At 43.3% G+C, this 12,241-nt stretch overlaps 1 protein-coding gene across 2 annotated transcripts in view; it reads right to left on the bottom strand.

The window, feature by feature from the left end:
* The window catches only part of oxr1a (oxidation resistance 1a), a 668,289-nt gene that overhangs the window by 567,271 nt on the left and 88,777 nt on the right, over positions 1 to 12,241 (bottom strand). For both annotated transcript variants that reach the window (XM_034173809.1, XM_034173811.1), the window contains exon 2: positions 2,968 to 3,053. In XM_034173809.1, the coding sequence (XP_034029700.1) occupies positions 2,968 to 2,984 (17 nt within the window). In that variant the 5' untranslated portion in view covers positions 2,985 to 3,053. The remainder of the gene's footprint in view (positions 1 to 2,967; positions 3,054 to 12,241) is intronic.

Raw genomic sequence — 12,241 nt, 5'->3', positions numbered from 1 at the left:
AAACACGTACCATCAACACAGCGTAGACAAAGCAACACGTTACCAAAGAGGCAGTAAATCCTGTCAGGATAAATCAGGACCAGAGAGTTTAACCTCCCACACTGTGTATTCTGTACATCTCACATTCCTGCAGACTGCATCAATGCCTGTGGGTGGAATTTACTCATCGATAGTCAACTGTTAGACAGATCTATGAGAAATACAACTTGTGTTTGTTCCATTTAGTGCACTGGCCTCAGTTTGGGATTGAAGCAGAATGAATCTCTCGAGTCACGACTGGAAATTTAAATAACTCAAAGCTAATATTTAAACTTCCTCCAGGCTGTGTGAATATAACTCGCTCACAGACTTTAAATTAAACCCAAAAGATGTTTATGGTCATGTTTAAAGATGCACAAAGACAAGAAACATTTTTACATGTGAATGACCTTTATTTTAAATAAACTGTCACTCACATGACCTTTAAACAGAGCACTACTAGGCATTGTGACTAGTGGTGGAACAGATCATAGTTAATCAATGTGCCACACTGATCCACCAACCACCACCAATTGCAACGTTTACATAAGTGTGATTGTGGGTCATGCTGACTCGTTTTTAAAGTGATAACTCCATTTATCATGATCCAAGTGGCAGTGCGTGCTCACCGTGCTGTCGTGAGTACAGCCTGTTAGAAACAGTCTTGTGTTCTGCTTGCTATGTGCTCAGCGCACTTCAGGATCCAAGAATACCAACATATTCTCTCAAAAATTATAGGAGGTGAGGACAAAGTGTCCGTCGTCTCTTCCATGTGCAGTCATGAGCCCACTGAATAGAGCATCTTGCTTGAAGCAAGTGCACGGCCAAGCCTGCAGAAAGGATGCACCATGGGAAATAGTAAGTAAGTATTCATTACTTATTTAGGACCGCTGACCTGAATGAATTTAGATCAGAGAGTAGGACTAATAGATTTATCACAAAGGGTTGTAAATAAGTTATCATTACCCTGTCACCAAATAATGGCGACATCCTCACCTTTTGTAAAAAACAAAAATAAAAGAATTTGAAGTCATAAACTTTGATAGGCTTTGCTCCATAAATTTTTTTTTTTTTACTTTTCATGATTGTGACAAAGCCAGTTTTTTAAAATTCAGTGACACTGTTCATATTACTATTTAATACAACAATCTGTAAAACACTGGACAGAGTTTTCTTTTTTTTTTTTACTATTCAGGAACACATGAAAAAGTTCCTATTAAGTTATTTTTTTTAAAAGGAAAGCAAAGTAGTAATATAAGTGCCCTTTTCCTGAGCTGAAAAACATCCAACCCATGGCTTAAAAATCATATCAAATCCGAAGAGAAAGGGTTTTTTGTTTTTTTGTGCATGAGGCACAAGCAATCCACTTTGTCTCTCTTGTTGTAAAATTTCAACAGTAATGGCATTACTTTAATCCTCATACCATTTCACATGACTAGGAGTCACTGTTTCATAGCACATAACCAGTTAACAGTGTAAGTAGTGTCCAGTCACAGTAGCTTAACATTTCTTCGCCCACCATATAAATAAAAATAAACTAAAAGTTTCCAATCAACCCTGAGTGCATTTACAAGGTCAGATCAGGCAGCATTTGGTGATGCAACATGTTACAGCTTCCACCACACCAAGGAACTGGCTTAGGTCTTGTACGGCAAGCTAGATGAAATGCAGGCGTGTCCTTTGCTTTCTGCAGGAAGTGGGATCCTCAGCAATGAAGCAGCCAGGTGCTGGATTTTGCACAGAGAAAAACGCCACATGGCCAAAGTGCCACAGCAATGCAAGTGATAATCCTCATCCAAGTCTCTCTAAATAACCGCTGATTTGACACAAAATCATTCCAGCGGTACACAAGGAGCCTCTGAAGAGGCCTGGTACCACAATCATCCAGTCGCTGTCTTAGATCACTGGTTAGTCATCCATCTCAACCATACAGTAAGACAGGAGGTACCAGAGTTGGACCGTCATTCTCCTGCAAAAATGTCAGCATTGCCAAACACCTCTGTCCAGTGACATCATCATGACTCCATAAGGTGTCACCCCATCCCACCAGCGACATGAAGGTCACTGCAGAGACATCCTTTGGAAAGGGAAAAAATGGACTGAAATGCAACTTAATGCTTGTCATGATAAGATAAATCCCTGCAACATACCCAGAAAGTCCAACAGGTGGCAGATGGGTATATGGCATGTTACATAAAAATAAAAATAAATAAAACAACTTGCAATTTGTATTGTTCAGGTGCATCGAAGTTAACCAATCAGTATTTCCTCATTACATGCCCTTTTCACATGGCGGTCAAAAAGATGAAATTCATTGTCGCTGAGTTATCATGTTTACAAACTAGAGGAGATGGACAAATATTTTGTCCCACTCACTGCATTCTAAAGGATATACACCTAGTTTTTTGCCAAAAAACTATGTTGTAAATAGTTTTTTTTTTTTTGCCGAGACTGAATACTGCAACAAACAAACAACCCCCCCACCACTTGTTTTTGCTCCACCAAACCCACCTTACACGTAGAACCGCAGCACCGTGGACATTTCCACAAAACAGAAAAGCAAAAGCAATAAACGATGAATGATTTATGCAGACTGTTTAACAGCATAAGTTGCATTAAAAATACAAAATTTACACATAACCAATGACTGGGTTTCCTAAACTACCCACACGACTGTCAGAGTATTTACAGCGCTGTGTAAGACTTCCAAAATGTCACGAAGAAACCAGCATAGAAGAACATTGTGTCCAGTTATATAATCTATTCCATTACACAGAAGAAATAATGAAAGATCTGTGTGGTGACCTAAAAGCATTTTCCCAGTTAAAGTAATCTGTGAAAGTACCTCACCGCAAATGTCAGCCATTATGAGTAGAAGGCGTTTTAAAAAGATGCCTTGGGATTTCTGACATTGTTATATGAATAGATTAAAAGTGACACTGTGCTGACCTTTTGGTGCTAAACATCTTGGCAGCGTGGCTTTTCGTCTGCTCAGAAGCTTCGGGAGGTCGGAGTTTGATGTCAACTTCTCAGACCTGCAGGATACACGTGTGCACACACACCCGCACACACAAGAAGAAAAAGAAGAGTGAGGGTTTTTGCATCATCAGTCATGTCACCTTCACGTTCTCTGGAGGGCTTCACCGCACTGACCTCTGTGACCTCCCTGAGCTCGACTCAGAGATTCAAACTGACTGAACACAGCAGGAGGCAATGAACCACATTTAATTCCATCTATGAAACAAAAACAAAACTCAAATGACTATGTCAACTGTTTGTCACTGGTGGAAAATGTATTCAGAGCTTTTAATTAAAATCACAAACATATTCAAGCCTTTGAATAACTAAAATTCTAAATTTTGATCAAACAAATTGTAAAAAAAAAAAAAAAAAAAAAAAAAGAGATCCACACATTTTTCCTGTGTAAGTCACCTGAATGCCAAAGCCCACTAGGGGTCACTAATGTTTAATCGCATTCCACTGAAGAACATAGTCCAAAGTGAGTCCTGCAGCCCATTGGTGCTGGTGCATATTCTTGGTTTCTGTAGCATGAAGTGGATGAGAATCTACAATTCTCCCTGGTCAGGATGCCAGTCCTTCATAGGTTACATTCCCAACCATCCCCAACCCAGATACAGCTGGAAAAATGTCCAAGATAGGGTTGAAGAGGAAGCTTTCAGTTAGCTTGGTTCACAATATTTTTTATTTTTTATTGTTGCAGAAGAGGAAAAACAGTTTCTCTTGTTCAGGCAAAGATGGGCTTTGGGGGGGGGGGATGGCCCAATTGTTTTTAGGTATATATTTAGAATCAAGTGGTTTGAAAATATTTGACAAACACTGATCTAGATGATTACCATCCAGAACCCGGTGCAGTGCCGTGATAATGTAGCTGACATGTGGCATCAGTTTCCAGATATGACCCATTTACTCCTCTTAGTGTATTTAATTACCGAGCGTGACATTTATTGCCTGATTTTACTCCTGTTTTACTTCTTTGCGGCACAGGGGTTGGATCAGTTGATTCCTCGGACTACTATGGGAATGTGGACGCTCCCACCCACCACAGTCGAAACCAATGTGGAATTTTAAGAGCCGATACAGATTATCGACAAGGTTTGGAGGTTGATATGAATATTTGCCTACCGTAAGTACAAGTCGCCTTTTGGCTCAGCTCCCTTTTCATCACAATACGGCAGAGCGAATGCAATACTGCCTCTGCTGCGCGATTCTCCAGCCAATCTCACACTCCATCATCCCCTCACTCATGAACAAGACCCCGAGGTACTTGAACTCCTTCACTTGGGGCAAGGCCATATTCCCTACCCAGAGTAGGCAATCCATCGGTTTCCTGCTGAGAACCATGGTCCCAGATTTAGAGGTGCTGATCCTCATCCCAGCTGCTTCACTCGGCTGCGAACTGCTCCAGTGAGTCTTGGAGGTCACCGGCTGATGAAGCCAACAGGACCACATCATCTACAAACAGTAGTGATGAGACCCTAAGCCCACCAAACCGGAAACCCTCCTCCCCCCGACTACGTCTCGATATCCTGTCCATGAATATCACAAACAGGATTGGTGACAAGGTGCAGCCCTGGCGGAGGCCAACCTCCATCGGAAACAAGCCCAACTTACTGCCGAGCACCCGAACATGACCTTTCAATGTGACCTTCACACAAAAAGTGCAAAGAGCTATAAATAACATTATTATGAAGTTGAACAACGTGTGATGTCTAACAAATCAAGCTGTGCTGTGGAATGGACTTTATTACAAAGCAGAAAGTAAGGATTCATATTTAAAAGAGTGGTATGGGCTAATAGCAAGGGGCCATTTCCTTTCTCACACATCAATGGGCCTATGTGAAGCATAATAAATTAAAGCAATTCAACATTTGCAATGTTTTGTAATATACCGTAAGAGCCACAACCTGAGGCAATTTAACTTAAATATGATGTGTATTTCATATTTCTGTTGTATTTCATGTCATTTTATGTTATTTATTTTATCATAAATAATGTCTAAAAGTTTAAAAAGACAGTATTTGATGTACATAGCATTTGCTCCATTCCTCAAAACTGACAAAATGTAGCTTTAATCCAGTGAGGCAGAGAGGTGTCAAGACAGTTTTTCTGTCATCTTGAGTTTTTGTTTTTCCTTTCAACATTTTTGAGTGGGATTGCATTACTTTTTCTTTTTAACAATATGGACCCATTTTAACACTATAACTGTCTTGTTTGAACAAGAGCTGAACCAGGACTGATTTGACTGTCAAACCTGCTCTTAAAAGGATAAAACCTGGATGCCTGAAAGATTTTATGAATCAGTATTTTTCAACCTTTCCTGTTCACAAATGTGAGGCTGTGTGCTGAAGACAATAGTTCATGATCATTAAGCTGCACCGGCTTTAACTAGCATTTAGCGATAAAGTCTGCTGTTAACACAAATGATCACGCAATCAATGGTAAACAGTTTGTACAGCTTGTAAACCGTTCCATGAAAACTATTAACTTTTGTTTTCATGTGAAAATGAGTGATGTCCCCATCCTGTATTCTCTCCCCTCTCCTTCGTCAGCTTCAAAGAAATACAGACTCTTCTTTTCTTTTCCTGGAGCTTTTTGCAAACACAGAGCCTTTAATCTGAAAAAATAAACCATTGATTTCTGGCTGGCTTTCTCTCAGATGGCGAGAGATGCTGCTTTCAGCTGCATGCTGCAGTGAAGAGGTGGCGTACACAGTGCTCTGGCCTCACGGAACACTAAAGTCGCTGACTGGTGACCTATTTTTTTTAAAAATGTGCGCATAAAAGATGAAATATCACCCCAGGTCAAGAGCACCCTGGAGCAGATTTTCATCTAGGATGTCTCTGTACATTGCTGCATTCATCTTTCCCTCAATCCTGACTAAATCAAATCAATTTTATTTATATAGCGCCAAATCACAACAAACAGTTGCCCCAAGGCGCTTTATATTGTAAGACAAAGCCATACAATAATTAAGGAAAAACCCCAACGGTCAAAACGACCCCCTGTGACCAAGCACTTGGTGACAATGGGAAGGAAAAACTCCCTTTTAACAGGAAGAAACCTCCAGCAGAACCAGGCTCAGGGAGGGGCAGTCTTCTGCTGGGACTGGTTGGGGCTGAGGGAGAGAACCAGGAAAAAGACATGCTGTGGAGGGGAGCAGAGATCGATCACTAATGATTAAATGCAGAGTGGTGCATACAGAGCAAAGAGAGAAAGAAACACTCAGTGCATCATGGGAACCCTCCAGCAGTCTAAGTCTATAGCAGCATAACTAAGGGATGGTTCAGGGTCACCTGATCCAGCCCTAACTATAAGCTTTAGCAAAAAGGAAAGTAATCTTAAAAGTAGAGAGGGTGTCTGTATCCCTGATCTGAACTGGGAGCTGGTTCCAGAGGAGAGGAGCCTGAAAGCTGAAGGCTCTGCCTCCCATTCTACTCTTACAAACCCTAGGAACTACAAGTAAGCCTGCAGTCTGAGAGCGAAGCGCTCTATTGGGGTGATATGGTACTATGAGGTCCCTGATTATTCAAAACCTTATAAGTAAGAAGAAGAATTTTAAATTCTAGAATTAACAGGAAGCCAATGAAGAGAGGCCAATATGGGTGAGATATGCTCTCTCTCCTAGTCCCCGTCAGTACTCTAGCTGCAGCATTTTGAATTAACTGAAGGCTTTTCAGGGAACTTTTAGGACAACCTGATAATGAATTACAATAGTCCAGCCTAGAGGAAATAAATGCATGAATGATTTTTTCAGCATCACTCTGAGACAAGACCTTTCTAATTTTAGAGATATTGCGCAAATGCAAAAAAGCAGTCCTACATATTTGTTTAATATGCGCATTGAAGGACACATCCTGATCAAAAATGACTCCAAGATTTCTCACAGTATTACTAGAGGTCAGGGTAATGCCATCCAGAGTAAGGATCTGGTTAGACACCATGTTTCTAAGATTTGTGGGGCCAAGTACAATAACTTCAGTTTTATCTGAGTTTAAAAGCAGGAAATTAGAGGTCATCCATGTCTTTATGTCTGTAAGACAATCCTGCAGTTTAGCTAATTGGTTCAGATCAGGGAGACACTTAAAACTTTCCTTTTTGCTAAAGCTTATAGTTAGGGCTGGATCAGGTGACCCTGAACCATCCCTTAGTTATGCTGCTATAGACTTAGACTGCTGGGGAGTTCCCATGATGCACTGAGTGTTTCTTTCTCTTTTTGCTCTGTATGCACCACTCTGCATTTAATCATTAGTGATTGATCTCTGCTCTCTTCCACAGCATGTCTTTTTCCTGGTTCTCTCCCTCAGCCCCAACCAGTCCCAGCAGAAGACTGCCCCTCGATGAGCCTGGTTCTGCTGAAGGTTTCTTCCTGTTAAAAGGGAGTTTTTCCTTCCCACTGTCGCCAAGTGCTTGCTCACAGGGGGTCGTTTTGACCGTTGGGGTTTTTCCGTAATTATTGTATGGCTTTGCCTTACAATATAAAGCGCCTTGGGGCAACTGTTTGTTGTGATTTGGCGCTATATAAATAAAATAGATTTGATTTGAGACTACTTTGTTTCTCATGGTCAGAGTCCTTCAAGTGCTTTTTGGCAAACTCCAGGTGGGCTGCCACGCGCCTTTTACTAAGGAGTGGCTTCCATCGGGTCACTGTACCATACTGGCCTGATTGGTGGATTTCAGCAGAGATGTTGTCCTTCTGGAAGGTTCTCCTCTCTCCACATAGGAATGCTGGTGCTCTGACAGAGTGACCATCGGGTTCTTGGTCACCTCCCTGACTAAGGCTCTTCTCACCTGATTGCTCAGTTTAGACGGGCGGCCAGCTCTCGGAAAAGGCCTGGTGGATCTGAACTTCTTCCATTTATGATGATGGGACCTTCAAATCAGTAGGAATGTTTCATTACCCTTCCCAAGATTTGCGCCTAGAGACAATCCTGTCTCAGAGGTGTACAGACAATTCCTTTGACTTCATGGTTGGTTTGTGCTCTGACATGCACTGTCAACTGTGAGATCTTGTATGTAGACAGGTGTGTGTCTTGGCAAATCATGTCCAATCAACTGAATTTACCCCAGGTGGACTCCAATTAAGTTGTAGAAACATCAAGGATTAGCAGTGGAAACAGGATGCACCTGAGCTCAATTATCACCTTCATGGCAAAGGCTGTGAATACTTACAGTTGTATGCAAAAGTTTGGGCACCCCCGATAATTTTCATGATTTTCCTTTATAAATCATTGTTTGTCTGGATCAGAAATTTCAGTTAAATATATCATATATGAACACATTGATATTCGAGAAGTGAAATGAAGTTTCTAGTATTTTCAGAAATTATGCAATAATTATTTAAACAAAATTAGGCAGATGCATAAATTTGGGCACCCTTGTCATTTTATTGATTTGAATACATTTAGCACTAATTATTGGAACACAAAATTGGTTTGGTAAGCTCACTGACCCTTGACCTCCTTACACAGGTGAATCCAATCATGAGAAAGGGTATTTAAGGTGGCCATTTGCAAATGTTTCTCCTCATTGCATCTCTTCTAATGAGTGGCAACATGTGAGCCTCTAAAACAATCTCAAATGACCTGAAAACAAAGATTGTTCAACATCATGGTTTAGGGGAAGGACACAAAACGCTGTCTCAGAGAGAGAGTCGCTTGAGGTATGCTAAAGCACACTTGGACAAGCCAACTTCATTTTGGAATAAGGTGCTGTGGACTGATGAAACTAAAATTGAGTTATTTGGACATAACAAGGGGTGGTATGCATGGCAGAAAAAGAACACAGCATTCCAAGAAAAACACTTGCTACCTACAGTAAAATTTGGAGGTGGTTCCATCATGCCATGTGGCTGTGTGGCCAGTGCATGTACTGGGAATCTTGTTAAAGTTGAGGGTGACATGGATTCCAGTCAATATCAGCAGATTCTTGAGAACAATGTTCATGAATCAGTGACAAAGTTGAAGTTGTGCCGGGGCTGGATCTTTCAACAAGACAATGACCCTAAACACTGCTCAAAATCTACTAAGGCATTCATGCAGAGGAACAAGTACAATCTTCTGGAATGGCCATCTCAGTTCCCAGACCTGAATATTATTGAAAATTGGTGGTGTGATTTTAAGCGGGCTGTCCATGCGCGGAAACCAACAAGCCTGAGATGTTTTATAAGGAAGAATGGTCCAAAATACCTTCAACCAGAGTCCAGACTCTCATTGGAAGCTGTAGGAAGTGTTTAGAGGCTGTTATTTCTGCAAAAGGAGGACCTAATAAATATTGATGTGTTTTTTTTCAGTTGGGGTGCCCAAATTTATGCACCTGCCAAATTTTATTCAAAGAATTATTTCACACTTTCTGTAAATCAATCCATCCATCCATCTTCTTCCGCTTATTCTTGGTCGGGTCGCGGGGGCAGCATCTCAAGCAAAGCCGCCAGACCTCCCGATCCCCACACACCTCCCCCAGCTCCTCCGGGGGAACCCAGAGGCTTTCCCAAGCCAGCTGAGAGACGTAGTCCCTCCAGCGTGATCTGGGTCTTCCCCGAGGCCTCCTCCCGATGGGATGTGCCCGGAACATCTCTCCAGCGAGGTATCCAGGGGCATCCGGAAAAGATGCCAGAGCCACCTCAGCTGGCTCCTTTCGATGTGGAGTAGCAGCGGCTCGACTCCGAGCTCCTCCCGAGTGACCTTGCTCCTCACCCTATCTCTAAGGGAGTGCTCAGCCACCAAACTCAGCAAACTCATCTCGGCTGCTTGTACTCGCGATCTTGTTCTTTCGGCCATGAGCCAAATGTCATGACCATAGGTGAGGTTCGGAACGTAGATCGATCGGTAAATCGAGAGCTTTGCCGCCCTGCTCAGCTCTCTCTTCACCACAACAGTCCAATACAGCGACCACATCACTGCAGACGCTGCACCGATCCATCTATCGATCTCACGCTCCATCCGTCCCTCACTTGTGAACAAGATCCCGAGATACTTAAACTCCTCCACCTGAGGCAAGGACACCCCACCGACATGAAGAGGGCAAGGTACCTTTTTCCAGTCAAGAACCATGGCCTCGCATTTGGAGGTGCTGATCTTCATCCCGGATGCTTCACAATCGGCTGCAAACCACCCCAGTGCACGCTGAAGGTCCTGGTTTGACGAAGCCAACAGGACCACATCATCCGCAAACAGCAGAGATTCTGTGGTTCCCAAACCGGACCCCTTCTACACCCTGGCTGTGCCGAAAAACGCTCCTGCTGCGGTCGTACAGGGACTGGATAGCCCTTAGCAAAGGACCCCGGACCCAACTCCTGGAGAGGGGCTGGATGCTCCACTTTTCTGGCATTGCTCAAAGGGAGAGGTGGCAAGCTGGGGTAGCATTGCTTACTGCTCCCCAGCTCAGTCACCATGTGTTGGAGTTCACCCCGGTGAATGAGAGGGTTGTGTCCCTACATCTTCAGGTTGGGGACAGGTCTCTCACTGTTGTCTCGGCCTATGAGCCAAGCAGCAGTGCACAGTACCCAACATTCTTGGAGTCTCGGGGGGGGGGGGGGGGGGTACTAGATAGTGTTCCGACCGGGGACTCCAACGTTCTCCTAGGGGACTTCAACGCCCACGTGGGCGGCAACAGTGAGACCTGGTGGAGCGTGATTGGGAAGCACGGCCTCCCCAATCTGAACCCGAGTGGTGTTCAGTTGTTGGACTTCTGTGCTAGTCAGTTTGTCCATCACTGCAGGATTGTCTTACAGACATAAAGACATGGATGACCTCTAATTTCCTGCTTTTAAACTCAGATAAAACTGAAGTTAATGTACTTGGCCCCACAAATCTTAGAAACATGGTGTCTAACCAGATCCTTACTCTGGATGGCATTACCCTGACCTCTAGTAATACTGTGAGAAATCTTGGAGTCATTTTTGATCAGGATATGTCATTCAAAGCGCATATTAAACAAATATGTAGGACTGCTTTTTTGCAATTAAGCAATATCTCTAAAATCAGAAAGGTCTTGTCTCAGAGTGATGCTGAAAAACTAATTCATGCATTTATTTCCTCTAGGCTGGACTATTGTAATTCATTATTATCAGGTTGTCCTAAAAGTTCCCTAAAAAACCTTCAGTTAATTCAAAATGCTGCAGCTAGAGTACTGACGGGGACTAGAAGGAGAGAGCATATCTCACCCATATTGGCCTCTCTTCATTGGCTTCCTGTTAATTCTAGAATAGAATTTAAAATTCTTCTTCTTACTTATAAGGTTTTGAATAATCAGGTCCCATCTTATCTTAGGGACCTCGTAGTACCATATCACCCCAATAGAGCGCTTCGCTCTCAGACTGCAGGCTTACTTGTAGTTCCTAGGGTTTGTAAGAGTAGAATGGGAGGCAGAGCCTTCAGCTTTCAGGCTCCTCTCCTGTGGAACCAGCTCCCAATTCAGATCAGGGAGACAGACACCCTCTCTACTTTTAAGATTAGGCTTAAAACTTTCCTTTTTGCTAAAGCTTATAGTTAGGGCTGGATCAGGTGACCCTAAACCATCCCTTAGTTATGCTGCTATAGACGTAGATTGCTGGGGGGTTCCCATGATGCACTGTTTCTTTCTCCTTTTGCTCTGTATGCACCACTCTGCATTTAATCATTAGTGATCGATCTCTGCTCCCCTCCACAGCATGTCTTTTTCCTGGTTCTCTCCCTCAGCCCCAACCAGTCCCAGCAGAAGACTGCCCCTCCCTGAGCCTGGTTCTGCTGGAGGTTTCTTCCTGTTAAAAGGGAGTTTTTCCTTCCCACTGTAGCCAAGTGCTTGCTCACAGGGGGTCGTTTTGACCGTTGGGGTTTTACATAATTATTGTATGGCCTTGCCTTACAATATAAAGCGCCTTGGGGCAACTGTTTGTTGTGATTTGGCGCTATATAAAAAAATTGATTGATTGATTGATCATGAACACCATGTTCGAGCACAGGGGTGTCCATAAGTGCATGTGGCACCAGGACACCTTGAGCCGGAGGTCGACGATCGACTTTGTAGTCGTATCATCTGATCTTCGGCCACGTGTCTCGGACACTCGGGTAAAGAGAGGGGCTGAGCTGTCGACTGATCACCAGCTGGTGGTGAGTTGGATCCGCTGGGAGGGGAGGAAGCCGGTCAGACCTGGCAGGCCCAAACGTATCATGAGAGTCTGCTGGGAACGACTGGCGGAACCCTCTGTCAGCGAGGTCTTCAACTC

The sequence above is a fragment of the Thalassophryne amazonica genome, chromosome 7 (genome assembly GCF_902500255.1).
Source record: "Thalassophryne amazonica chromosome 7, fThaAma1.1, whole genome shotgun sequence".
In the NCBI taxonomy this organism is placed as follows: Eukaryota; Metazoa; Chordata; class Actinopteri; order Batrachoidiformes; family Batrachoididae; genus Thalassophryne; species Thalassophryne amazonica.
This window is presented reverse-complemented; position numbering and strand designations above follow the sequence as displayed.